The 27925-nt window shown below is 36.5% G+C and overlaps 2 protein-coding genes and 1 long non-coding RNA gene across 8 annotated transcripts in view; 1 reads left to right on the top strand and 2 right to left on the bottom strand.

The window, feature by feature from the left end:
- The window catches only part of LOC133658248 (uncharacterized), a 55873-nt gene that overhangs the window by 8245 nt on the left and 19703 nt on the right, over positions 1–27925 (top strand). For all 3 annotated transcript variants that reach the window (XR_009827429.1, XR_009827427.1, XR_009827428.1), the window contains exons 2-3: positions 1526–1607; positions 23126–23347. This is a non-coding gene — a long non-coding RNA (uncharacterized LOC133658248). The remainder of the gene's footprint in view (positions 1–1525; positions 1608–23125; positions 23348–27925) is intronic.
- On the bottom strand, positions 4539–12655 carry c1qtnf5 (C1q and TNF related 5). The gene is made up of 4 exons (XM_062062027.1): positions 12300–12655; positions 12129–12222; positions 5605–5832; positions 4539–5535 (listed from the first exon to the last, which is right to left on the bottom strand). Exons 3-4 carry the CDS (start codon positions 5822–5824, stop codon positions 5015–5017), a joined length of 741 nt encoding a protein of 246 aa, XP_061918011.1. The 5' UTR covers positions 5825–5832; positions 12129–12222; positions 12300–12655; the 3' UTR covers positions 4539–5014.
- kmt2a (lysine (K)-specific methyltransferase 2A) overlaps positions 22264–27925 on the bottom strand; it is a 90783-nt gene continuing 85121 nt past the window's right edge. For all 4 annotated transcript variants that reach the window (XM_062060082.1, XM_062060079.1, XM_062060080.1 and 1 more), the window contains exons 33-34: positions 26980–27109; positions 22264–26922 (exon numbers count right to left, since the gene is read on the bottom strand). In XM_062060082.1, the coding sequence (XP_061916066.1) occupies positions 26647–26922; positions 26980–27109 (406 nt within the window). In that variant the 3' untranslated portion in view covers positions 22264–26646. The remainder of the gene's footprint in view (positions 26923–26979; positions 27110–27925) is intronic.

The raw sequence follows: 27925 nt of genomic DNA, 5'->3' as shown, positions 1-27925 counted from the left end.
AATTGAGTATTCTTGGTGCTTTTTAAATGGTTGTTTATTGGATTTTATGGGCGGGAGAGTGGAGCTCCCATTGGCGCCGCTGTAAGCGGACTTTTATTTACGTGTATTTAATATTTAGAATTAATTTTTTTTTTAAATCCATCATGTCTTTCATAATGACTGTTAAAGATAGGCAACATTTCTAAAAAAGTGCAGTTCCCCTTTAAGGTGAATTGAGTTCATAGAAAGTTTTTCCTGCACATAACCAGTACCAACTGTTATCAAACAACACACATGTCTTTGGGGGTTTTTTGTGAAGATATAAATAGATGCTGTTTTTTTTACTATAAATAGAGAAAATGAATAACATTATAGGAGTGGGCCAAAGAAAAGGCAAACTAAATAAATACATACAGTGGGGTGCGGGGACCCCTCGAGTCAGCTAAATGACAGATAGTTGATAGTAACGGATTCTTCTTGAGTCCATTTGTACATTCTCAGTTACATTAACTTTGATATCATACATGTGGGTTCATAGATATAAATGTTGTGAAATGTTGCTTTGATGTAGCAAGCTACTTTTGCCGTGTAGCTTGTAGTGTAACCTGCTACACTTCTGTGGGGATAGCTTCCCTTGTAGCTTAGCTACATTTAATGGAGAGTAAATTGTAGCTCAGCTTACTACATTTTCCAAGTAGCTTGCCCATCACTGCAATTACCTTCTAATATGTGGTAAAGTGAGGAAAATCTCATTTGTATCAAATGTCATGTAATATTTTGGTAAATACATTTGTATTTTTTCAATTATTTGAAATTATACATTGAATCCTCTAATACAGTTTTCCCCAACCACCGGGCCGTGGCCCGAAACCGGTCCGTGGATCGATTGGTACCGGGCCACACAAGAATTAAAAAAAATATATATATATATTTATTTATTTATTTTTTAAATTAAATCAACATAAAAAACACAAGATACACTTACAATTAGTGCACTAACCCAAAAAACCTCCCTCCCCCATTCACACTCATTCGCACAAAAGGGTTGTTTCTTTCTGTTATTAATATTTCTGGTTCCTACATTATATATCAATATAGATCAATACAGTCTGCAGGGATACGGTCCGTAAGCACACATAATTGTATGTCTTTATGACAAAAAAAATTTTTAAAAATTCAAATTTTCAAGCTACAAAAAGGTTGGGGACCACTGCCATAGACCACAGTCTGGGACTCTACTCTAAAATGGGGGAAAAAACCTATACAATATTTAACCTTTAACCTTTATCTTCCATCACTGATCAGGTTAGTACTAATGGATGAATAAATTGACATGTGCATGAGTGAAACAAATCCTGCTGTTGGAGCAGGAAGCTCAATGATGGCCATCAGGTCGCAACAATCAGTGTTTGCATCAATCAGCCATGTTGGACAATTTGCATTTTTGATATGATCACTTATTCGAAGAATGTGCATCAAGATAACAATGTGAAATATCATGCTCTACACTTAGTTTTGTTGACTTTGACGGTCTTGCTTTTTAAAGGGATGAGACCCTGGATGTGACCTTGATGATGCGCAGACACTGCTGATGTCAAGGCTGCCCCCTGCTCGACAAAGTGGACCAAGTAAGATGTCGTCCATTAACTCTGCTGTCCTTTTAAAACATGGCCACTATTAGGAACACATGCATCATTTAATGACTTTTTTTTACTTTGAGCTGTAGGCCTTTTTTCTATTTCTTCTACATTTTAGAAACAATTTTTACCCCCATATTACATTTACTCATATTCATAGAACTTTTTTGTGATAAATTAGGATTCAATTATTACCATCAAATTAAACATTTTAAATACAATTATTAAATTATTTTTTGTTATGTTACATTATTCTCATAAAATTTCAACTTTCAAAAAATATATTTTTTTGTCTCACACTATTCCATTTTTTTTATTATTGTACAATTTCTTCAACTCTTTTTCTTTTCTGATACTTTTTTTTATGAAGTATTATGTATTCCTCACAATAATATGACTTTACTCTCTGAATGTTATTTACAATTTTTCTGATTCAAAAATGATCAGTATTGTGAACACTTTTTTCAACTTATCTTACAACGTTATTCTCATAAAATGTTCACTTTTTAAAAAATCATTACTTTTATCGTCACAAAATCCAATTGTATTCCCATAAAACAACTTTGATCCTCAACTTTTTCTTTTTTTTACAATTTTTTTGTAAATTATTGTACAATTTTATCCTTTTTCCTTCTTATAGAATATCTTCGTATTCAATGTTAAACTTATATTCCAATTAAATATTAACTTTATTGTCGTAAAATTTAATTTTTTTTCTCTCTGAATCTTTTTTTTAATAAATTACAATAATCTTCTTCTAATATTACAATTTTATTACCCTAAATTATCAAGTTTATTTGTGTATAACTATCTTTTTTCTCTTCCAATAAAATATGTGAGTTTCATAAATTACACTTTCTTTTCACAGTACCATGATTTTATTCCAATTAAATTAAAACTCTATTCTTGGGCAGTTGTCTTTTTTTCTCTTCTATAAAATGTATACATTTTACAAATATTACAATTTCATTCCCATAAGTTTTATATATTTTTATTCTAACATTTCCATGTAATTTTGACTTTTTTTCTTGTAATATTAAACCATTTTCCTCGTAGGATTACTAAAATGTTGACTTTATTTACACATAATTACAATTTGTCTGATAAAATATAAATTTTTGTCAAAGTAGTTCAACTTTATTTTCAGAATTCTAATACTTTTGATCTTTTCGGTGTAGTCCTAAACGTGAGTTTTAATCATAACATACGCCGACACAATCGAAAGAATTCAATAAACAATGTTTATTATTGTCATGCTATTATGCGGTGGTGTGGAAGTACACTGCATCATATTGACGCAACTGACTCTTAATGATGCAATGCAGTTGTAAACCACTACAAAGTACAAAGCACAATAACAAACACATTCTGTTCTTATCTCTTTGAAAATGGCCGTTTGTAATGTATAGAAACTTGACTATATTCTCACATTTGTGACTATATTCATAATTCATATTGTGTGCACATCCATAAATACAGGTCATGATGTCAAAGTGTGATTTTCCTATGGTGAAAGTATATTTAAGACCGGTTTAGCAGATGTAAATTCTTGGGAGTAAGCGTTCGATGCCAGGCTGGGTTTGACGATCTCCCTGCTTTTCTCGTTTCACCCGAAAAAGGAAAAATAACAGTGGGAGTGGAAAGTCACATTTTCTCATCTTGTCAGCATTTTAGCACACTTCAAAGTCAACAAAGCTCCAGAAAAAAAAATGAAAAAAAAGAGGTGTAGTCTCGGTAAAAAACCGTCATGACTTACATCATTCATCTCACGATTGCTGCTGCGTTTGGGGAAATCATTAGGTGTGTGTGTGTGTGTGTGTGTGTGTGCGTGTGTGTAGCCAATGGAATGTGTTTACTTTGGTCAAGATTCTAGGAATGAAATACACAGATGTGAGTTGGAATTTAGTTTCTAGCGCTAATATTTTGAGTCCTTTGCCCATTCTGATACTTTGTAGACATGAGTTGACGTGTTTATCGGTGTGGCTTTAGTTTTTGTTGTTCCACCGCTTCAGTAAGAAAATGAGCTTTTGTGGGGGAGGGAGCCAGGCTTCACTACACATCTTAAAATAAAGCCTGGGCCTCTGCTGTTACAATGTGAGTGTAATGTTAGCGATGTCGCTAACGTTTGTGTCCTTCTTCTCCACTCCTTCGTGTTAACTTGTTGTATGTGATTTGTGGTAGAGGTGCCAGATAACATCCATTCACATCTGAATCGCAATTTATTACGATTCCGACCCAAATCAAAATGGTTAAGAATCCATTTTTAAAAATACGTTTTTTTTTATGCCATTTCCAACTAAATGCTGTAACTTTACAATTGTAATTTTAACAGCTTTGCGTCACCTACTGTACAAGAGTGTAGTCTACGGAACACCTTAAGACAGGGGTGTCCAAAGTTTTGCCCCTGAGGGCTGCACACTGAAAAATCCAACGATGTGGAGGCCATTTTGATATATTTCATTTTCAAAGCCAATTCATATATATATATAGATTTTTTTAAAGAAAAAAAAAAAAACGGCCCGCATGTTGGCAAAAAAAATGCTCAAATGATGCAAGATTCCCCATACTGTGTACGATCAAGCGCTCCTTTTCTGCAAGTTGTAAACCTCTCGTGAGCTCATTGTAAACCAACATGGTTGATCGTTGTGGGACTTCTCCGCCGTTTCAGAAGAAGACATTTTGCATGCCATTTGCACCTTTTGCGAGAAGGAAAAAACATCATGCTTCAACACATCAAACCTTATCAGCCACTTGAGCTGCCAGCATGGCTATGTCAGTGTTTTGAAGCATGCTAGAGAAGCATGCAAAAAAAGATGCATGTGCACCATTTGAAAAAAAAAAGATATTAATAAGTGAATCGGTATCGTTCTAGAGAAGCAGTAAGCTCGCTATATTTGATCTTTTAAAAAAAAAACATCTTGCATCTAGTTTTTAGTGTCCACATTTCAACTTATTATTCCTTTATTTTTGTCTGTCTTCAATGCTGCTTGGATCACAAGTTTAATATCACACATTCACACAATATGTAGATATTATTTTCACAATTTGATTGACAAACTTGCATCTGTACATCAGGGTTTCATGCTGCCAATTCCGATACCGATCATCCATGAGTGAGATGGTCGATACCATCCCATGTATTAACTGTAAATGTTCCAATGTATTTATGTTGAGTGCTAATGACAGTTTAACAATATCAACACAATATTTAAACTAGTTCTTCCTCTGTGTGCAGCAAGTCCAGCCTCTTCCTCCAGTGATAATGATAGTTGATAATGATACTTACGATACAAAAAAAAAAGCACTTTATCTTACACTTGTAAGATAGTTACCCAAAGTTATAAGTGGCTTAAAAAGTGGTTTAATGTTTGACTGTAAAGGTTGTAGTTTTTGACTGCTCATGCAAACACTGCAGAGTTTTTCCAGTCCGAGTAGACCAGGAAGCCGTTGAAGGTGCTGTCCGTCTTAGTGCTGGAGTACAATCCATTGTACTCACCCAGAGCCATCTGGACCCAAACCTGGTCTGCAGGCACCAGGTGGAGCAGGGAACCGCCCGACAACGACGCTGGTTTGGGCCAATTCCCGAAGAACTGAAAGTAGGACGCGACGGCATGTCCGTTTTTCACTAGGTCAAACTGCAGGCTGGCACGGTACACGGTGGCATGCACGGCAAAGTAGTAGACGCCGGGGACTTTGCACGTGAAGCGGCCCGTCTCGCCATTGTAGTCGCCCTGCTCGTTGAGGAGGATCTTGTCGAAGAGCACCGTGTTGCCCGCGGGGAGGGGTAGGTCGCGACCTTCCGACACTTTGGCGCTAAAGGCGGATTTGGGGGAGACGGCACACTGTCCCGCCTCGCCCTTCTGCCCTCGCTCTCCAGGGTCACCTCTGTCCCCACTTAGACCTTGTGCACCCGCCTCACCTGGAGAGGACAGACCAATTGGAGCTTTTTCCACAGCTGTTGGATCACCGGGACTATAATGGACGATACCTGGAGCTCCCATGTCCCCCTTCTCTCCCTTCTCGCCCGGCGCAGCGTCCCTTCCATCCCGTCCATCTCTGCCCGGTTGACCGGGGCTGCCGTGACCTCCCGGAGAGCCAGGGATTCCAGGGTGACCCGAACACAGACTGGCAGGGATCTTGTTGTCCTCTAGCGGAACAGAAAGACTTATTTGGAGGACGATCAGGAAGAGGAGATTGAGTGTTGTCATTGTAGTCACTGCAAGGACACACAAGTCAAATTTAGCTGACTTTATTCCCATCAAATTAAGATTTTTTTTCATTTTAATAACCATTTTCCCCCAGTAATATTAATGAAGTTATTTTGAAATTACAATATTTTTCTTGTAATACTATAACTTTATTGTCACAAAATTATGACTATATTCTCATGAAATGATGAACTTTTAAATTACTTCATTTTCTTGGCAATAATAATTACTTTATTTTCGTCGTCATATTGTAACTTTATTCTCATACAATTATAACTTTTTTCCCCTTTTGAATGACTTATTCCCCTGGCTGTATTAATGACTTTATTCTGTTAAAATTACAATATTTGTTTTGCCATATTATGACCTTATTCTCATAAAAATATGACTTTTTTTCCTTTTAAATTACTTTTTTGCAAGCAATATTAATAATTTTATTCTGTTTAAATGACAATATTTTTCTTATAATATTAAGACTTTATTTTCATAAGATTATGACTTTATTTCTTTTAAATTACTTTTTTTCTGTCAGTAATAATGACTATACTGGTAAAATTAAAATATATTTCTTGTAATTTTATAACTTTATCATCATAAAATTATGACTTTTTTCTGACAAAATCAATCAAAGTTTATTTGTATAGCCCTCAATCACAAATGCCTCAAAGGTTTGGGCTGCGTTAATGACTTTAGTCTGTTAAAATTACAATATTTTTTTAAATTATATTATGACTTCAATTCTCATATGATTTTTTTCCTTTTTAAGGACATTTTCCTGGCAATATTTTTGACTTTATTCTGTTAATGTTACAATATTTGTTTTGCCATATTATGACCTAATTCTGATAAAATTATGACTTTTTCCTTTTAAATTACTTTTTTGCTGACAATATGAATTATTTTATTCTGTTAAAATTAATATATTTTCCTGTTAATATTAAGTCTTTATTTTGATAAGATGATGACTTTCTTTCTTTTAAATGACTTTTTTCTGTCAGTATTAATTACTTTGTTTTGGTAAAATTAAAATATATTTATTGTAATTTTATGACTTTATTATCATAAAATTATGACTTTTTTCTGACAATATCAATCAATCAATCAAACAAAGTTTATTTGTATAGCCCTTAATCACAAATGCCTCAAAGAGCTGGGCTGGGTTAAGGACTTTAGTTTGTTAAAATTACAATATTTTTTTATAATATTATGACTTTAATTCTCATATGGTTGTTTTATTTCCCTTTTAAGGACATTTTCCTGGCGTTATTAATTACTTTATTCTGTTAATGTTACAATATTTTTTTTGTAAAATTATAACTATATTCTTATAAAATTATTATATTTTCCCTTTTTAAATGATTTTACTTTGACTTAATTATTTTAAAATTACAATACTTCCCCACTGACAATATTAATGGCTTTATTCTCACAAAAGTATGACTATATTATCATAAAATTATGCCTTTTTGTTTTTTTAATTACTCCACCCCCGACAGTATTGACTTTATTTTGTTAAAATTACAATATCTTTCTTGTAATATCATGACTTTGTTCTCATTAAATTAAGACACTTTTTCTGACAACATTAATGACTTTATTTTGTTAGAATTACCATATTCTTCTTGTAATATTATAACTTTATTGTCATAAAACTGACCTATTTTCCTTGTAAATTACTTTTCCACCTGGCAACATTAAGGAATTTATTCTGTTAAAAGGAAAATATTTTTCTTGCAATAGTTGACTTGATATATATGCACATACATATATGCATACACATGTATATATGTATGCATATATGTATATGTACAAACCCCGTTTCCATATGAGTTGGGAAATTGTGTTAGATGTAAATACAAACGGAATACAACGATTCGCAAATCCTTTTCAACCCATATTCAATTGAATGCACAAAGACAAGATATTTAATATGTATGTGCACAAAGACAAGATATTTGATGTTCAAACTCATAAACTTTATTTTTTTTTGGCAAATAATAATTAACTTAGAATTTCATGGCTGCAACACGTGCCAAAGTAGTTGGGAAAGGGCATGTTCACCACTGTGTTACATGGCCTTTCCTTTTAACAACACTCAGTAAACCTTTGGGAACTGAGGAGACACATTTTTGAAGCTTCTCAGGTGGAATTCTTTCCCATTCTTGCTTGATGTACAGCTTAAGTGGTTCAACAGTCCGGGGGTCTCAGTTGTGCTATTTTAGGCTTCATAATGCGCCACACATTTTCAATGGGAGACAGGTCTGGACTACAGGCAGGCCAGTCTAGTACCCGCACTCTTTTACTATGAAGCCACGTTGATGTAACACGTAGCTTGGCATTGTTTTGCTGAAATAAGCAGAAAGGTTTTTCTTAAACTGTTCAACAATTTGCTCACGCATTTGTTGACAAAGTGGTGACCCTCGCCCCATCCTTGTTTGTGAATGACTGAGCATTTCATGGAATCTACTTTTATACCCAATCATGGCACCCACCTGTTCCCAATTTGCCTGTTCACCTGTGGGATGTTCCAAATAAGTGTTTGATGAGCATTCCTCAACTTTATCAGTATTTATTGCCACCTTTCCCAACTTCTTTGTCACGTGTTGCTGGCATCAAATTCTAAAGTTAATGATTATTTGCAAAAAAAATAAATGTTTATCAGTTTGAACATCAAATATGTTGTCTTTGTAGCATATTCAACTGAATATGGGTTGAAAATGATTTGCAAATCATTTAATTCCGTTTATACCATACCATACCATACCAACTTTATTTATAAATATTTACATCTAACACAATTTCCCAACTCATATGGAAACGGGGTTTGTATATGTGTGCATATACCGTATGAATGTGTGCATATACCGTATGTACGTGTGCATATACCGTATCCATATATATGCACATACATATATGCATACATATGTATATACATGTATGTATGTATGCATGTATGTATGTATGTATGCATATATGTATGTGTGTGCATATACCATATGCATATGTGTGCATATACCGTATGTACAGTATATGTGTGCATATACCGTATGTACAGTATATGTGTGCATATACCGTATGTACAGTATATGTGTGCATATACCGTATGCATATATATGCACATACATATGTATGCATATATGTACAGTATGTGTGTGTATACTGTACGTATATATGTGCATATACCATATGCATACATATGTGTATATGTATGCATATACAGTATGCATATGTATGTGTGCATGTACCGTATGTATATGTGTGCGTAGTCCGTATGTGTATGTATATGTGTATGTATACCGTACGCATATGTGTGTGTGTATTGAACGTAAATGTGTGTGTGTGTGTGTGTGTGTGTGTGTGTGTGTGTGTGTGTGTGTGTGTGTGTGTGTGTGTGTGTGTGTGTGTGTGTGTGTGTGTGTGTGTGTGTGTGTGTGTGTGTGTGTGTGTGTGTGTGTGTGTGTGTGTGTGTGTGTGTGTGTGTGTGTGTGTGTGTGTGTGTGTGTGTGTGTGTGTGCGCGCGCACCGAGCGTACAGTCGCAATCAAAAGTTTACATACACTTGTAAAGAACATAATGTCATGGCTGTCTTGAGATTACAATCATTTCTACAACTCTTATTTTTTTGTGATAGAGTGATTGGAGCACCTACTTGTGGGTCACAAAAAACATTCATGGAAGTTTGGTTCTTTTATGAATTTATTATGGGTCTACTGAAAATGTGAGCAAATCTGCTGGGTCAAAAGTATACATACAGCAATGTTAATATTTGGTTACATGTCCCTTGGCAAGTTTCACTGCAATAAGGCACTTTTGGTAGCCATCCACAAGCTTCTGGTTGAATTTTTGACCACTCCTCTTGACAAAATTGGTGCAGTTCAGCTAAATTTATTGATTTTCTGACATGGACTTGTTTCTTCAGCATTGTCCACACGTTTAAGTCACGACATTGGGAAGGCCATTCTAAATCCTGAATTCTAGCCTGATTTAGCCATTCCTTTACCACTTTTGACATGTGTTTGGGGTCATTGTCCTGTTGGAACACCCAACTGCGCCCAAGACCCAACCTCTGGGCTGATGATTTTAGGTTGTCCTGAAGAATTTGGAGGTAATCCACCTTTTTCATTGCCCCATTTACTCTCTGTAAAGCACCAGTTCCATTGGCAGCAAAACAGGCCCAGAGCTGACCACAGAACTTTCCTCCTGAAGGTTTTATCTTCGTCCATGTGATGTCAGATGAAACAAAAATTGAGCTGTTTGGCCACAATACCCAGCAATATGTTTGGAGGAGAAAAGTTGAGGCCTTTAATCCCAGGAACACCACGCCCACCGTCAAGCATGGTGGTGGTAGTATTATGCTCTGGGCCTGTTTTGCTGCCAATGGAAGTGGTGCTTTAAATGTGTCAATGAAAAAGGATTCTTCAGGACAACCTAAAATCATCAGCCCCCATATACCATATGCATATACATATATGCAGGCATATATGTATATGTATGCATATACAGTATGTATGTGTGCATGTACCGTATGTATTTGTGTGCGTGGTCCATATATATGTGTGTGTGTGTGTGTGTGTGTGTGTGTGTGTGTGTGTGTGTGTGTGTGTGTGTGTGTGTGTGTGTGTGTGTGTGTGTGTGTGTGTGTGTGTGTGTGTGTGTGTGTGTGTGTGTGTGTGTGTGTGTGTGTGTGTGTGTGTGTGTGTGCTTTATGAGAATAAAGCCATTAATATTGTCAGGGGGGAAGTATTGTAATTTTAAAGGAATAAAGTCAAAGTAAAATAATTTAAAAAGGGAAAATATAATAATTTTATAGAATATAGTTATAATTTTACAAAAAAATATTGTAACATTAACAAAATAAAGTAATTAATAATGCCAGGAAAATGTCCTTAAAAAGGAAATAAAACAACCAAAAAGAGAATTAAAGTCACAATATTATCAAAAAATATTGTAATTTTAACAGACTAAAGTCATTAACCCAGCCTAGCCCTTTGAGGCATTTGTGATTAAGGGCTATACAAATAAACTTTGATTGATTGATACTGTCAGAAAAAAAAGTCATAATTTTATGATAATAAAGTCATACAATTACAAGAAATATATTTAAATTTTACCAAAACAAAGTAATTAATACTGACAGAAAAAAGTAATTTAAAAGAAAGAAAGTCATCATCTTAATAAAATAAAGACTTAATATCATAAGGAAAATATTTTAATTTTAACAGAATAAAATCATTAATATTGTCAGCAAAAAAGTAATTTAAAAGGAAAAAAAGTCGTCATTTTATGAGAATTAGGTAATAATATGGCAAAACAAATATTGTAACATTAACAGAAGGAGGTTGGGTCTTGGGCGCAGTTGGGTGTTCCAACAGGACAATGACCCCAAACACACGTCAAAATTGCTGAAGGAATGGCTAAATCAGGCTAGAATTCAGGTTTTAGAATGGCCTTCGCAATATCCTGACTTAAACGTGTGGACAATGCTGAAGAAACAAGTCCATGTCAGAAAACCAACAAATTTAGCTGAACTGCACCAATTTTGTCAAGAGGAGTGGTCAAAAATGTAACCAGAAACTTGCCAGAAGCTTGTGGATGGCTACCAAAAGCGCCTTATTGCAGTGAAACTTGCCAAGGGACATGTAACTAAATATTAACATTGCTGTATGTATACTTTTGACCCAGCAGATTTGCTCACATTTTCAGTAAATCCATAAAAGAACCAAACTTCATGAATGTTTTTTGTGACCAACAAGTATGTGCTCCAATCACTCTATCACAAAAAAATAAGAGTTGTAGAAATTTTTGGAAACTCAAGACAGCCATGACATTATGTTCTTTAAACGTGTATGTAAACTTTTGATCGCGACTTTATATGTATGTGTGTGTGTGTACTGAACGTACATGTGTGTGTATGTACCGCACGTATATGTGTGCATGTACCGTATGTGCATGTAATCTCCTGAGAGTCAACGTGCTCTGCGGTGGACATTTGTGTTTAGCATAACAGGACTAGTTTTCTTTCTGAAATATGAAATTCTGACAAAAGCAAAAGAGCCATCATGATCATTTGGAAGTTGTTTCTTTTAGTGTTGCAATTATTTGATGAAGTTCTGTAAGGCTGCTGATTGATATGATAAAGTCCCAACACTGTAACTACTTGGCACATGTTTGTAATCAAAGCTAAATACCAGAAAGATGACTCACTAACTCCTCACCTCCAAGTGTGAAACTTCATTCTTTAACGCTTTTTCTTGACACTCAGAAGAGCAAAGGTTGTCGGTTGAAAGTCAGCTATTGATACGTACCAGTTCGTGGCGGACGTCTTCTTGGTAGGACCTTCAAGTGATGTGCTGGACAGGAAGCTGGTCTCCACTTTTATGGTGCGCTCATGAACACACGCTGTGAACACCAGGAGGAGGAGGATTGTTGACACGAGTGACAAGACAATACTTTGATCAAAGAAGAATTCAACTTACCAGTGTCGGCGAGCTGCTGATCTGAGTGTGTGTGTTTGTGTAAGACTGTGTGTGTGTGTGTCTGTCTGAGAGTGAGAGACGGTCTGTTAAAAGTTGTTCCACCCAGGACCAGCTGAGAGGAAATGGAAGCCAATTAAATGGTGGGCAGGGAGTGAGGGAGGGGAGGTGCTCTGCAAATATGTGCATAAACAGCAGAAGTGTGTGACAACATTAACACAAACATGATGTCAGCTTGTCTGCAGGAAAACTCCCACAATGCGTCATGTGACCAATTGTGATGGTGACACAAAAGTTTTGTGATGATGACACACAAGTTTACTCTAGCACTGAGAGTTCAAGGTTGGGATTATTCAGGCTTTCGGTATACAGTGCTTCTCAATTATGTTTCGCTTGTAAGTTTTGTTGATACGATGAGACGATCACACTTCAACATCTCTAAAATGTACACGCTGCCTCTTTGCTAGGTCAGCATTGCAAGTGGTAATCGGTTCTTTATTGCTTTGCCCTATTTGAATAAAAGTTAAATACATCTATAAAATGCACACTGGGAATGAGGGGGTTAGTGTGTTGCTAATTGGGTTTTTTTGCACTACATTACCCAGAAGGCTGAGTGCCGTAGACAGGAACAGGAAGTAGGTCTGACCTACGCGGGAGGATTGTGCCGTTGACATATTGTTACATGTTGTTGTTACACGTTGTTGTTCCTGCTTCGTCTTGTGCTTTCTTATGAAGTCAACAGCTCCGTAGCAGAACCTCTAGGTTCTGTAACAGCTTCTTCCCTCAGGCTGTAAGACTCTTGAACGCATTAAAATAATCTCCTCAATTGAAGTTGTGATATCATAATCAAAAGGTCATAATACTATTATAACAATTCTCTCATATTTGGGGAAACAAGTCCAATTTGTAATATGAGGAGAATACTTGCAGTTTTATGACATTAAAGTTGTAATATGATGAGTAAAAAGTACTATTTTTTTATTTACATTAAAGTTGTATTTGTAGGAAAAAGTCCAAGTCGTAATAGTCCAAGAAAAAGTCATAATACTGTATAATATGACAATTCAGTCATATTTGAAGGAAACAAGCCCGAGTTGTAATATGATGGGAAACGTTGCAGTTTCATGACGTTCAAGTTGCAATATGACATATAAAAAGTAGTATTTTATGACATTAAAGTTAACATTTTTGGAGAAAAAAGTCAAGTCGTGATATGAGGGGAAAAGTTGCAATTTTATGAAGTTAATGTTGTAATATTAAAAATTTAAAAAGTCATAATACTGTATATTATGACAACAGTCATAATTTCTGTATTTCCATATAAGTTGTAACATTACAAATTCAGATTTGTAGTAATTTAGAACAAAGTCATTTTATTTTGAGGGAAAAAATCTAAGACATAATTTGAGGGCAAAAGTTTCACTTTCATTACGTACAAGTAAAAAAATCGTAATATATTATTTTATGACGTTCACAATATTGTGAAGTATGAGGAATAAAGTTGCAATTTTATGATTAAGTCATAATATTACAAACAAAAAGCTACAATATATTTTATGCCAAAGTCGTAACATTTGGACAAAAAGGTCAAAGTTGTAATATTACAAGTGAAAAAGTCATAATGTATATCATGATAATAAAGTTATAATATGAGGAATTAAGTTGCGATTTTATGACAAAGTTGTAATATTTAGAGAAAAAAGTCAGTCATAATATGAGGAAATACTGTACGTTGTGATTTTATGTTTAAGTTGAAAAAAGTCCTATATAAAGAAATACGTTGCAGTTTGTGACAGTTAAGCCGTAATATTACAAGATAAAAGACGCAATACTGTGTATCATGAAAATAAAGTCATAATGAGAGAAAAAAAGTGGCAATTTCATGACACTTGAGTTATATTAAACTAATATTACAAGAAAAAGTCACACTATTTTATCATGACTATAAAGTTGTGATTTTATGACGTTTAAGTTGTAGTACTACAAGAAGAAAGTCCAAATATTGCAGAGTAATTTTTAATGACTAAAAAGCCTAATTTCTAGTTTTATAACGGCACATGTATTCATAATCTAAACAAAAAGTCATCATTGTAGGAGAATAACGTCATATACACTACCGTTCAAAAGTTTGGGGTCACATTGAAATGTCCTTATTTTTGAAGGAAAAGCACTGTACTTTTCAATGAAGATAACTTTAAACTAGTCTTAACTTGAAAGAAATACACTCTATACATAGCTAATGTGGTAAATGACTATTCTAGCTGCAAATGTCTGGTTTTTGGTGCAATATCTACATAGGTGTATAGAGGCCCATTTCCAGCAACTATCACTCCAGTGTTCTAATGGTACAATGTGTTTGCTCATTGGCTCAGAAGGCTAATTGATGATTAGAAAACCCTTGTGCAATCATGTTCACACATCTGAAAACAGTTTAGCTCGTTACAGAAGCTACAAAACTGACCTTCCTTTGAGCAGATTGAGTTTCTGGAGCATCACATTTGTGGGGTCAATTAAACGCTCAAAATGGCCAGAAAAAGAGAACTTTCATCTGAAACTCGACAGTCTATTCTTGTTCTTAGAAATGAAGGCTCAAACACAAAATTGTTTGGGTGACCCTAAACTTTTGAACGGCAGTGTATATATATATATATATATATTATATTTCAAGTGGTTCTGTAACAGCTTCTTCCCTCAGACCATAAGACGCATTAAAATAATCCCCTCAATTCCCCCCAAAAATGGATTAACTCGCTGGAATATAAAGACAATATAACATACATCCATAAACGTGGATGCATATGCAAAAGTGCAATACATTTATCTGTACAGTAATCTATTTATTTATATCTGCACCTTATTGCTCTTTTATCCTGCACTACCATGAGCTAATGCAATGAAATTACGTTATCTGTACTTCAAAGTTCAAATTTGAATGACAATAAAAGGAAGTCTAAGTAACTTTGGAAGAACTTTTCTTTTGTTTTGGTTTGTTTTGTGCATAATTTGCAACAATAATGTGTATATTGTAGCTCATCAAAATGGACGAAAGTTTATATTTACTTTCCATAAACATGAAGTTAATCCATAAAACAGTTTAAAAAAAACTTTGAACACGAAAATATTCCAAACTGTCAACAACTTTGCATCAGTTTGAACATCTATTTATAAAACATCATTAACCTTGACTAAATCTTTCACATGGATTCCACAGCTGAAGCCCCCCCTAAAATACTCCTTGCGACGCTAATACGTGCTTAGCTTAGATTTGATGGCACCGTATCAGTGACATAGCAGGCTGTACTAATAGTAGAATAACTGTACACCTTTAATGACTTTTGATGTGCCTCAAAGGTCTATTCTGTGACCAGCACTTGTTTCCTTATATTTGTTATTGACAAGCACAACCTTTATTAGAGGTTCCTCGGTCCAAATATAAACAGTTTGGCGTTCGTTTTTTCTCCGTAGCTGTTTCAACAATTTGGAATACGTTACCAGCCGAACTACGGACCATCACAGATTTACATTTAAGACTAAATGTATTATTATTCCGAATTAATTAAGATGAAGGTGACACTTATTTATTATTATAGCCTATCTATTATGTGCAGTGGTGGGCCGTGTGTTTCCCACCTAGGCCTTCAGTGATGTCCGACTTCAATGATTACCTCTCAAATTACCATAATTTATGTCACCACATGACCATTGCTGGAGAAATACTACACAGAAACACATTTACGCACTACTGGTCATTGAATCACATCAACAGTGTACCAAACGTGTTATTTTCATGGCGCAATTAAAAATCAATAAACCCGCATCAGCAATTAAAACATATCTTATGTGTTACTAATTTAAATTGCAAAAAACATAAGCGTGAAAAAATAAAGAAATAAAATATCTGAACTCTCAATTTGTAGCACCCATTCGAGCTTCCGACATCGTCTCACAAGATGAAGTTTCTCTTTAAATATCCTTCTTAAAAATGGCCTTGCAAATGTTTGTGTTGTCTTGTCTAATCATAAAAGATGCAGACGAGGCGTGTTGGCTGAGTTCTTAAAGTTTACTCCACAACGTGCTCATCAAAAACATCCCGCTGCGGGCATGGCTACATTCAACAACCTAAACGTGGCAACTGCGCATTCTCTTCACTACTGTGGCATGCTGGGTAATGGAGTTCTTATGTTACCTAGCTCATAACATCACAATATATACAGTATCTGCCTTAGGCCAACTAGAAGGCATTACTGACAACAACTCGTGATCTGATTGGCTATCGCAACTGTCTGTCAAATGTTTGTGTCCGTTCACTTACAGTGCACGGACGCCCGCATTGTTGATTCTGAAGGCTCCGGGCAGATTTCGTACAGCATGGCAACATAAGCTAGCTGAATTCTGATTGGATAAAAACTCTGTAACCTAAAAACAACAGCACTGTAAGGAGCATAATATGACATGAAGAGAATATGAATACTTTTAGATATTTATAAATAAAAAATGACTTTTATCTTTAATTATGATCATGATTCCTGGTTATGTTAGGCCAGCAGAGAAGGCCTTGCTGGCCGTGACGGCACACCACTGGTTATGTGCTATTTCTTGCACCAACACTTTGATTGAGCTATAGCTGTTCGATTGATTAATGATATTAGTGAGTTTTTCTAAAACTACATACTGTTAGTAATGTTGGATTGATACTGAAATATTGATACCGCTGATACCAGATCTTTATGCTCCAATATCGATTCCATCCATCCATCCATTTTCTACCGCTTGTCCCTTTCGGGGGCGCTGGAGCCTATCTCAGCTGCATTCGGGCTTCTCAAATCAAAATATCGATACTTTGGGTACTTTAGTTCAGGGGTGTCCAAACTTTTCCACTAAGGGCCGCATACAAATTGAAGTATGCGGGGGGCCATATGTATTTATTTAGTGCTTTAACTGTAGTGCTGTAACAGGCCATCTTAGCAGGGGCCACTTGCCCATTTTAATGCAATGCAGTACAATTTGTTGAAAATTTATTGTAACTGTCTTTTTTATGCGGTTTAGTTTGTTGTGGACAGTGTTCTGAAAATTACTTTTAAAAAAGTAATTCATTATAGTTACTTGTTACATTACCAAAAATTACTAACGGAATTACTCTTTAATAAATGTAATCAATTTTTTGATTGATTGATTGAGACATTTATTAGTAGATTGTACAGTACATATTCCGTACAATTGACCACTAAATGCTAACACCCGAATAAGTTTTTCAACTTGTTTAAGTCGGGGTCCACGTTAATCAATTCATGGTACAAATATATACTATCAGCATAACAGTCATCACACAAGTTAATCATCAGAGTATATACATTGAATTATTTACATTATTTACAATCCGGGGGGTGGGATGTGGAGGGGGTTGGGGCGCGGGGGTTAGGTTTGGTTGATATCAGCAGTTCAGTCATCAACAATTATATCATCTGAGAAATGGACATTAAAACAGTGTAGGTCTGACTTGGTAGGATATGTACAGCGAGCAGTGAACATAGTGAGCTCAGAAAGCATAAGAACAAGTATATACATTTGATTATTTACATTTGATTATTTACAATCCAGGGAGGTGGGATGTGGTGTGGGGAGGGTGTTAGTCTAGGGTTGTAGCTGCCTGGAGGTGTTTTTTTAGTGCGGTTTTGAAGGAGGATAGAGATGCCCTTTCTTTTACACCTGTTGGGAGTGCATTCCACATTGATGTGGCATAGAAGGAGAATGAGTTAAGACCTTTGTTAGATCGGAATCTGGGTTTAACGTGGTTAGTGGAGCTCCCCCTGGTGTTGTGGTTATGGCGGTCATTTACGTTATGAAAGTAGTTTGACATGTACTTCGGTATCAGGGCGGTGTAGCGGATTTTATAGACTAGGCTCAGTGCAAGTTGTTTTACTCTGTCCTCCACCCTGAGCCAGCCCACTTTGGAGAAGTGGGTAGAAGTGAGGTGTGATCTGGGGTGGAGGTCTAGAAGTAACCTGACTAGCTTGTTCTGGGATGTTTGGAGTCTAGATTTGAGGGTTTTGGAGGTGCTAGGGTACCAGGAGGTGCATGCGTAATTGAAAAGGGGTTGAATGAGGGTTGCCGCTAGAATCTTCATGGTGCTTTTGTTGACCAGAGAGGAGATTCTGTAGAGAAATCTTGTTCGTTGGTTGACCTTTTTGATGACCTTGGTTGCCATTTTATCACAGGAAAGATTAGCCTCTAGAATGGAACCTAGGTAGGTGACCTCATCCTTCCTGGTGATAACAATGTCACCCACTTTAATAGTGAAGTCACTGACTTTCTTAAGGTTGATGTGGGACCCAAACAGGATGGATTCCATTTTACCCAAGTGTATGGATAGCTTGTTGTCAGCGAGCCAGGTGCAAATTCTACAGAGTTCGGCACTGAGGATTTTCTCCACCTGTGACTTGTCCTTCCCGGATACCAGCAAGGCAGAGTCATCCACAAACAGGAACAATTCACAGTTGCATGCTGATGACATGTCATTTACGTATATTAGGAACAGTAAAGGCCCTAATATACTGCCTTGGGGGACTCCACAGCTCACTGAGAGGGGGGGGACACGGTGCCGTTCACCTCTACCACCTGTTTCCTCCCCTCCAAGTAAGATTGCATCCAGCTCCATGAGGTTTTATCAAATCCGATTGCTCTGAGCTCTGTATAGCGTGGTTAACTGTGTCAAAGGCCTTCTGAAGGTCCAGCATGACCATGCCGCAGTATTTGCCCGCGTCCACCTCATGTTTGATGTGGTCGGTCAGATAGTTTGTATGTTGTTGTGTGCTGTGTCACAATGTGATGTTGCCTCTTCATATTTGATATAAAGGTCATTTTAGTGCGGTGCTTTCACTAGTAAAAACATATTTCCTGCATTGCTGCACTTATGACTGTCTTGCTGTCGACATAAAACCACATTAAAAGTTGCGTGCCACACGTTACATTAAGCTTTCGCTAACGGCGTAACGGGCCTAAAATTAATTAGAAGCGGAGTGTGTCAGTTAGTCCGATGTTGATGTGATCAAACTTTTTTCTTGCTTGGAAGATACACGCACAATTGTAACTGTTATTTCTTCCTGCAAATAATACATATGTACAACGTGTTTGGATGTATTCATTTATGTAAAATTGTCATTAAATGTAATATTGCCTGACAAAAAGTGATACGACGTACGTAATATTTTGATATTTACACATCGCATATTTACACACGCGCATCTGACTAGAATACCCTTATGTGCATTACATATATCAACATCAACTACCTACTGTACTGTTTACTTGTTGAAATACCCTTTTTAGAGCAAATATCTAGCCACATAATTTATATGTGTGTGTGTGTGTGTATATATATATATATATATATATATATATATATATATATATATATATATATATATATATATATATATATATATATATATATATATATATATATATATATATATACAGAAAATTTCTCGTGGCCACAAGAAACTTTTTATAAAAATAAAAAAAATTAAAAAAAAATTTTTTTTTTTAATAAAAAGTTTCTCGTGGCCACGAGAAAGTTTCTCGTGGCCACGAGATACATGTCTAAAAAAAAAAAAATTCCCATGTCCCTTTAGGGGCTCCGTAGCAATCTTTGCAAATTTTATTTTTTATTTAAAAAAAATGTCTTACCTATGAAAGATCATTTCCAGGGTCCTAATGTGTTTCAACCTACAACAATAAATACGATACAACAATTAAAACAATTTTGCCCTGACAGGTTTAGGCTCGCCCACTCAGTTTAAAGTGAGCGTGGCGTATTTAGGTCGTTATTTATGACGTCATCGTCATGGTTTGGAACGTACCTTGGTTTTTTAATGGCAGTTCCTAATAATGAAAGCTGCTCTCAGGTAAATTATCCGATAAATATCATTCTCAAATAAAAACTAGAACCAAATGTTTCTTAACTATAATTGACTTCTACACCTGGGCAGTATGCAAGCGAAAAATAAATTATAACAATGCTAACAACTAACATGCTAACAAACCAACTGTGTTGTGAAAACATGGAAATATATCTTGTTTCAATGGACTAAAGCATGGGTGTCAAAGTCTGGCCCGTGGGCCAAATTTGGCCCGCCGCGTAATTTCACTTGGCCCTTGAGGCGATATCAAATTAACACTGAAGCTGGCTCGCCGATTACATACAACGGCGGTGCCGCGGTAACGCCTCATTCACCACTAATTCTCATACTTGCCAACCCTCCCGGGAGACTCCCAATTTCACTACCCCTCCCAATAATAGTCACGTCTGCTTTTCATCCAGTCCAACGAGTGCTGGCCCAGTCACAAGATATGTGGGCTTCTGCACACACACACAAGTGAATGCAACGCATACTTAATCAACAGCGATACAGGTTACACTGAGGGTGCCCGTATAAACAACTTTTACACTGTTAGAAATATACGCCACACTGTGAACCCACACCAAACAAGAATGACAAACACTTTTCGGGAGAACATCCGCACCATAACACAACATAAACACAACAGAACAAATACCCAGAACCCTTTGCAGCACTAACTCTTCCGGGACGCTACAAGGTGTGTGTGTGTGTGTGTGTGAGGGGGTGGGGAGAGGGGAGGGAGAGAGTCCTGGAAGAGTTAGTGCTGCAAAGGGTTCTGGGTATTTGTTCTGTTGTGTTTATGTTGTGTTACAGTGCGGATGTTCTCCCAAAATGTGTTTGTCATTCTTGTTTGGTGTGGGTTCACACAGTGTGGCGTATATTTCTAAGAGTGTAAAAGTTGTTTATACTGGCACCCTCAGTGTAACCTGTATCGCTGTTGATTAAGTATGCTTTGAATCAACATGTTTGTGCATACAGGCGCCGCACATATTTTGTGATCGGACCGGCACGTTGTTAGAATGGATGAAAGGCAGACGTGACGACAGCTTGTAGTCGACATTAAAGGCAGTGCCTTTAAGGCACGCCCCCAAGACTGTGGTCCCGGCGGACTACGAGATGAACACCTTCGTTCGATAATGAAGGTTGCCTCAGCTCAAAGCCTGAGCCCCGACATTAATGAACTAGCATCCAAGAAAAGATGGCAGGTGTCTGGCTTGGGCACATCAGATTAGATCAGTTTGTTGCAAACTGAGCAGTTTAAAGTCCTGAATGGTTGTTTTATTCATTGTGATTTTATTTTCAAATTGATTAGCCTGTGGAAAAAGTTAATGTTGATATTTACCTCAGAAGGCTGCAAATAGAAAAGAGGCATTCAATTTTTATTTAAATTGTATTTGATATGCCATTGATATTTTTTAATTATTATTATTATTATTTGAAACTCGATTTTGCATGTCACTATAAAGTTATATAAGCCTTGCTTGTTCAATATTCAATGCAAAACTTGTTTGGGTCCCTATTAAAAGGTTAATTTGTTCAACCTTGGCCCGCGGCTTTGTTCCGTTTTACATTTGAGTTTGACACCCCTGGATTAAAGTGTAAATGTCGTTGTGATATGAAAAATGATCAATCTAGCTCCAAGCAAGATAGGTTCTAATAAGTCCTAATTGTTACCTTCTTTTATTTTGGGAGAATTCCAAAGAAATGTAAATGCTAATCACATAATGCTAACAGCTAGCTTACATGTAGGCAAACATACGGTATAGCGGTATAGCTCGGTTGGTAGAGTGGCCGTGCCAGCAACTTAAGGGTTCCAGGTTCGATCCCCGCTTCCGCCATCCTAGTCACTGCCGTTGTGTCCTTGGGCAAGACACTTTACCCACCTGCTCCCAGTGCCACCCACACTGGTTTAAATGTAACTTAGATATTGGGTTTCACTATGTAAAGCGCTTTGAGTCACTAGAGAAAAGCGCTATATAAATATAATTCACTTCAAACTCTTGTCTTATTTTGTTCGAGTTGTAGTTATTTTTTCCCCCCAGAAGTGACACAGACAGAAACATAAATAAAGGAGACATGTTTATTATTGAAACTATCACTTAAATAAAAAAAGTGCATAGAAAATAAACATGATTAGAAACTTTTCTTTTTACACATTATATACAACTTTGTTTCCTCATTATACATTCAAGCGAGTTAAGCTAGTTTGTGGTTTCTTTTTTTTCTTTCTTTTTTTTTCCCATTTCTTTCTCCGTGGTGGCTTTCCTTCATTGCTGGGAGAGAATGATGATGTTGACAAAAGAGGATTACCGATAAGACAAAAGTTGTTTAAACCACCACATGCCATCCAACAAGAGAAACAAGGACTCGTTCGACCTCTCTCATCATTCAGTCTTTTCAATAAATTAAACGTTCAGCATTATTATTGAAAAACAAAAACAGTACATGATACGTACAACTGAGAACGGCCATTTTGGAAGGCGGTAGTCAGTGTTTCGTATGAACAGCACATCAAGTAAGTTCTGACATACGATGAGAACAACAACAAGCACGTGAACACACTGACGTCTCAACACATTTCAACTGATCCTTTTTGCGGAAAAACTAAGAATAACTGCAAAATGCTCCTTTTTGTGACCGAGGTGCATTCACAGGCACAGCAAAAACTGGTACTGGATATCCCATTATACAAAAAAAAGAAAGAAGAAACGATGCACGTTAGTTTGTTTATCTGAGAGTACTGTAACACAAAACCATTATAGAGTACATTGAAACATTGCTATTAGAATCATCGGCTGTTTTTTTATTTTTTTTATTTGCTACTGTAACTAAGTTTGTCTGTCCATTCCATATATGGTATAGATACTAAAGCACAAGACTATGCATGTGTCTGTATAATATTGTCATGTATTTATACTATAATTACAGAGAGGGGAGGGGGCACTGCTGTGACCGCCCCTCCACAGGAAATGAAGTCCGAAGATTTTGACCCACGAGCTGCGGAAGTGGGCCTCGACTGGTGAGATCTGTTAGACTGGAGCCCTTGACAGCCCAAGACTCGTCGTGTTGTTGAGATAAAACCGAAAACCATCGCCCGCGTTCATCAGGAGTGTCGGCACGGCAACGGAAAAGCACGTCCACAGACGGAAGGTAGGATTATTACATTCATTAATGACCTTAGCAGCCTGCTTTTAGAGCCTCACTTAAAGCAGAACTACATGTTGTTGTTGTTGTTGAGGGCTTTGACCACTAGGGGGCAGCATGGGAGTCACTGCTAATGAATGACAGTCATAATACAAGTCATGTATCTTTTTTAACACTGATGAGCACTAAGGGAGTAATAAGACACTGAAAAGAAAAAATACATCTTGAATGACAAATCAATTTGTAATATTACTAGAAAAAGTTGCAATAATAGGTTGTCAAATTAGAAATGTTATATAATGTGACGTTCAAGTTGTAATATTACAAGAAAACATCCTAATAGGCCCTCTGTATGTATGACAATAATGCCCTAATATTTCGGGGTGAAAGTTCAAGTCGAAATATGACAAGTAAGAAGTTGTATTTTATGACAATAAAGTTAGAATAGTTGTAGGAAAAAAGTCAGTCAAAATATAAAGAGGGGAGAGTTGAGATTTTATGATATCATAATCAAAAGGTCATAATACTATTATAACAATTCCCTCATATTTGGGGAAACAAGTCCAATTTGTAATATGAGGAGAATACTTGCAGTTTTATGACATTAAAGTTGTACTATGATGAGTAAAAAGTACTATTTTATGACATTAAAGTTATATTTGTAGGAAAAAGTCCATGTCGTAATAGTCCAAGAAAAAGTCATAATACTGTATGATATGACAATTCAGTCATATTTGAAGGAAACAAGCCCGAGTTGTAATATGATGGGAAACGTTGCAGTTTCATGATGTTCACGTTGCAATATGACATATAAAAAGTAGTATTTTATGACATTAAAGTTAACATTTTTGGAGAAAAAAGTCAAGTTGTGATATGAGGGGAAAAGTTGCAACTTTATGAAGTTAATGTTGTAATATTAAAAATTAAAAAAATCATACTGTATATTATGACAATAATCATAATTTCTGTATTTCCATAAAAGTTGTAACATTACAAGTTCAGATTTGTAGTAATTTATAACAGTCATTTTATTTTGAGGGAAAAAATCTAAGACATAATTTGAGGGCAAAAGTTTCACTTTCATTACGTACAAGTAAAAAAATCGTAATATATTATTTTATGACGTTCACAATATTGTGAAGTATGAGGAATAAAGTTGCAATTTTATGATTAAGTCATAATATTACAAACAAAAAGCTACAATATATTTTATGCCAAAGCGTAACATTTGGACAAAAAGATCAAAGTTGTAATATTACAAGTGAAAAAGTCATAATGTATATTATGATGATAGTTATAATATGAGGAATTAAGTTGCGATTTTATGACAAAGTTGTAATATTTGGAGAAAAAAAGTCAGTCAAAATATGAGGAAATACTGTACGTTGTGATTTTGTTTAAGTTGAAATATTACAAGAAAACAATCCCATGTAAAGAAATACGTTGCAGTTTGTGACAGTTAAGCTGTAATATTACAAAATAAGACGCAATACTGTGTATCATGAAAATAAAGTCATAATGAGAGAAAAAAAAGTGGCGATTTCATGACACTTGAGTTATATTAAACTAATATTACAAGAAAAAGTCATAATATTTTATCATGACAATAAAGTTGGGATTTTATGACATTTAAGTTGTAGTATTATATGAAGAAAGTCCAAATATTGCAGGGTAATTTTTAATGACTCAAAAGCCTAATTTCTAGTTGTGTAACACTACATGTATTCATAATCTAAACAAAAAGTCATCATTGTAGGAGAATGTCATATATATATATTATATTTCAAGTGAAAAGTCACAGATTTATAAGAATAAAGTTGTAATATGGCACAAAGTCTTTTTATGAGAATAATGTCACATTTTTACAAAAATAAAGTTGTATGTTAATATTACAAGAATAAATTATTCACTTTAGGAGAATGTGATATTTAAAAAGAAAAGTAATTTTAAGAAAATAAAGCTGTAACCCTGCAAAGGATAATTTGTAATATTTTAAAACAACTAAGTGGTAAAACTGCAAGGGAAAAAAAGCCTTTTTTTTTTTTAGGATGCCATACTTTAAAGGGAAGAAAGTAGTTTTCTTTTCAGTGTGGTCCTAATACTCCTTGTTAGGCTGCATGGAGCATGAACATAAATAAAAGGCACCTCCCTGATAACAAAGCAGAGTTGAGTCAGATGTGAGATGAAGCGTGTTGATATTTGAGATATGACTGCTTGTGTCTGTAGTGAGGAGACAGTAAGGCTGGGGAGAGGAGATATCAGCTAAGCATCCACCATCAGCCAACCTCTCCCAAGTGCATAATCATCATCATAATCATAACCATAGTAGTATTTCACATGAGCCCAGAAGAGAAGATCTTCTGGTGGACTGAAGAAGCCAATTTGGACCAAACCACAGACCAGCGTCAGTCTTTGGAATCAAACAAAAACATTCAGATTACAAAAACAAAGCAAAAAAAGGCAGCGGAGTACAAAACAGAGCGCGCATTAGTGTTTGTAAACCTCTAGTTTCTACAAAAAATGGCATCAAAATAAATATGATTTGTTTTAAAAAAATATAAATACCATCGATAAGTGCTATTCACTAGTGAGTGCTTTTTTCCACTGTAGAAAAATATACTTTATATACATTTATTCTTTAAAAAGCGTGATATTTGCTCGTCCCAATAAAAAAAGACAGAAAACTAAATACAAATACGAACATTTTCATAATAGTCACATAAAATATAAATTCAAGGGCGCCTTGTTTGTTTGGTTCTGGTTTGCTGCTGTCGTCTTGGAACAAAATCGACGCGCACTTTCTAGACAAACAAATAGGAATAAATATGTCTACTAAAGCACGTCAGTAGGGTCTCGGGTGGGACGGGCGGTCCTTGGCTGTCAGTCCACCAGAATCTCAAGCTGCCTTGCTCGCTCCACAACGCTCTAATCGGATAAATGGGGGTCAGGTGAGGTGAGCAGGTCAAGTCACCGTGGTTGTGAAGGCATCAGGGCACATTCACACTGGGAGATATGGGAGATGTGTGCAGAAAAGCAGGCTTCGCTACACACTGCAAAACCGATTCTAGTCTTTTTCTGTTCCCTTCAACAAATTGCACTTTGGTGTAAAGTGGAACCGAGTTCTTTGATTTTTGTTGTAACGTTCCACCAGTGACACATCTTAAAGTGAAGGAGGATGGGCCATGTAAAAACGAGTCGGTCAATTTGGAAATCAAAGAGTGACGTGACACGAAAAGGAGGCACAGGAAATTAATGGCCCCTCCTCCTCTGCATATTCAAAGTTGGTACAAACCGGCGCAGGCGGGTCAGTTGAGGAACTTGCGACACCGTTTGGCGCCGCAGTTGCAGGGCAGCTTGCGGCCGGCGTCCTCCACAGGGAACTTGTAGTCGTACGTCAGCTCCTCGCCGGGGTGGATGCGGCGGGAGGCCAAGATGACGATGTGCTTCTGGCCGTCGGCCGCGATCACCCGCGAGTAGCAGTTGGGCTCGCACGAGTGGTTGATGAAGCGGGCGGCGTTGCCGTGCACCGTAGCGTCCACCACCTCGTAGTCGTCGATGCGGAACATGTAGCAGCCGATCCCCTTCGGAGGAAAGCGTTTTAGTGACCGCTGAGCTCACGTGATTCTTCTCGTACTCACCTTGCCGTCGTAGTATTTCTCCCGCTTGTCCGTCAGCACGGAGCGGATCACGTTCCCGGAATACTCGATGACCATCTCGCCCGCATCAATGGTTTTCTTGCAGAACAGACCTCGGCCATGGATTGGAGATCTGTGACACACAGCAGTTGGTGGTGAGGGATACATTGAGTGAGTGCATGACACACTCACTAGCTGTATTGACAATGCACTGGTACTGCGTTGGAGTGTCATAATAGTCATACGCCATCTGCTGGATTAAAAATGTATTACATTTAACCTGCAACTAAAATGAATAGTTGCACAGAAAATAATATGAACTGCACAACGCTGGTCAATGAGCCAAATAGTTAACAAGAAAAGAACATTTACTTTATATGGAGCTATAAGATTTAAACCCTTCGGATGTTTTCCTTTTCGTTAGTTCCATTTACATAAATGATGCTAACAAAAAAACGATGTTTTAAACGCATCACGCCACTCCTCCGACATCATTTAGTAGAGCGATCCCTCGTAAGCCGGAAAAAATCGCGGCCTGATAAACAGTTTGTTGCTTTGCAGTCAAACAGGACAGCTGTATCGGTAAAATGTTTTTTTCTTAAAGTTACACACACACACGAGGCTTCAAGGGACACAGTATCACTTCTTGTGTTTTGTAGTAAATCCATGTTTCAGTATCGTTTGACCCATCACAAGTAGTATGTTACAGATGAACCCACCTCTGCCACCGCCACTAGCTAGATGAGCCTGCCCACCAATTTCACACAGGACAGCTATATAGAAATAAGAATACAAATACAACAACAAAAACAGGCTTTACTATACATCCTAAAATAAAGTCTGGAGTTCTGTCAACTAGCTACAGATGTGGGAGGTGGAAGTTAGATTATTTACTATTTCTTTAGCGAATAGACTAAGCTAGCATGATGGTGCAGTTAAAATGTGAGTG

This window comes from Entelurus aequoreus, linkage group LG10 (genome assembly GCF_033978785.1).
Source record: "Entelurus aequoreus isolate RoL-2023_Sb linkage group LG10, RoL_Eaeq_v1.1, whole genome shotgun sequence".
Classification (NCBI taxonomy): domain Eukaryota; kingdom Metazoa; phylum Chordata; class Actinopteri; order Syngnathiformes; family Syngnathidae; genus Entelurus; species Entelurus aequoreus.
The sequence above is the reverse complement of the archived record's forward strand: the minus strand, read 5'-3'. Positions and strand labels throughout refer to the sequence as shown.

What these genes read in the sequence shown, in the direction of transcription:
- c1qtnf5 (XM_062062027.1), bottom strand. Translation starts at nt 5,824, where the DNA reads ATGACAACACTCAATCTCCTCTTCCTGATCGTCCTCCAAATAAGTCTT. An exon ending in GGGGGACATGGGAGCTCCAG is followed by an intron (nt 5,536 to 5,604) that starts GTATCGTCCATT and finishes TGTCCTCTCCAG; the next exon opens with GTGAGGCGGGTGCACAAGGT.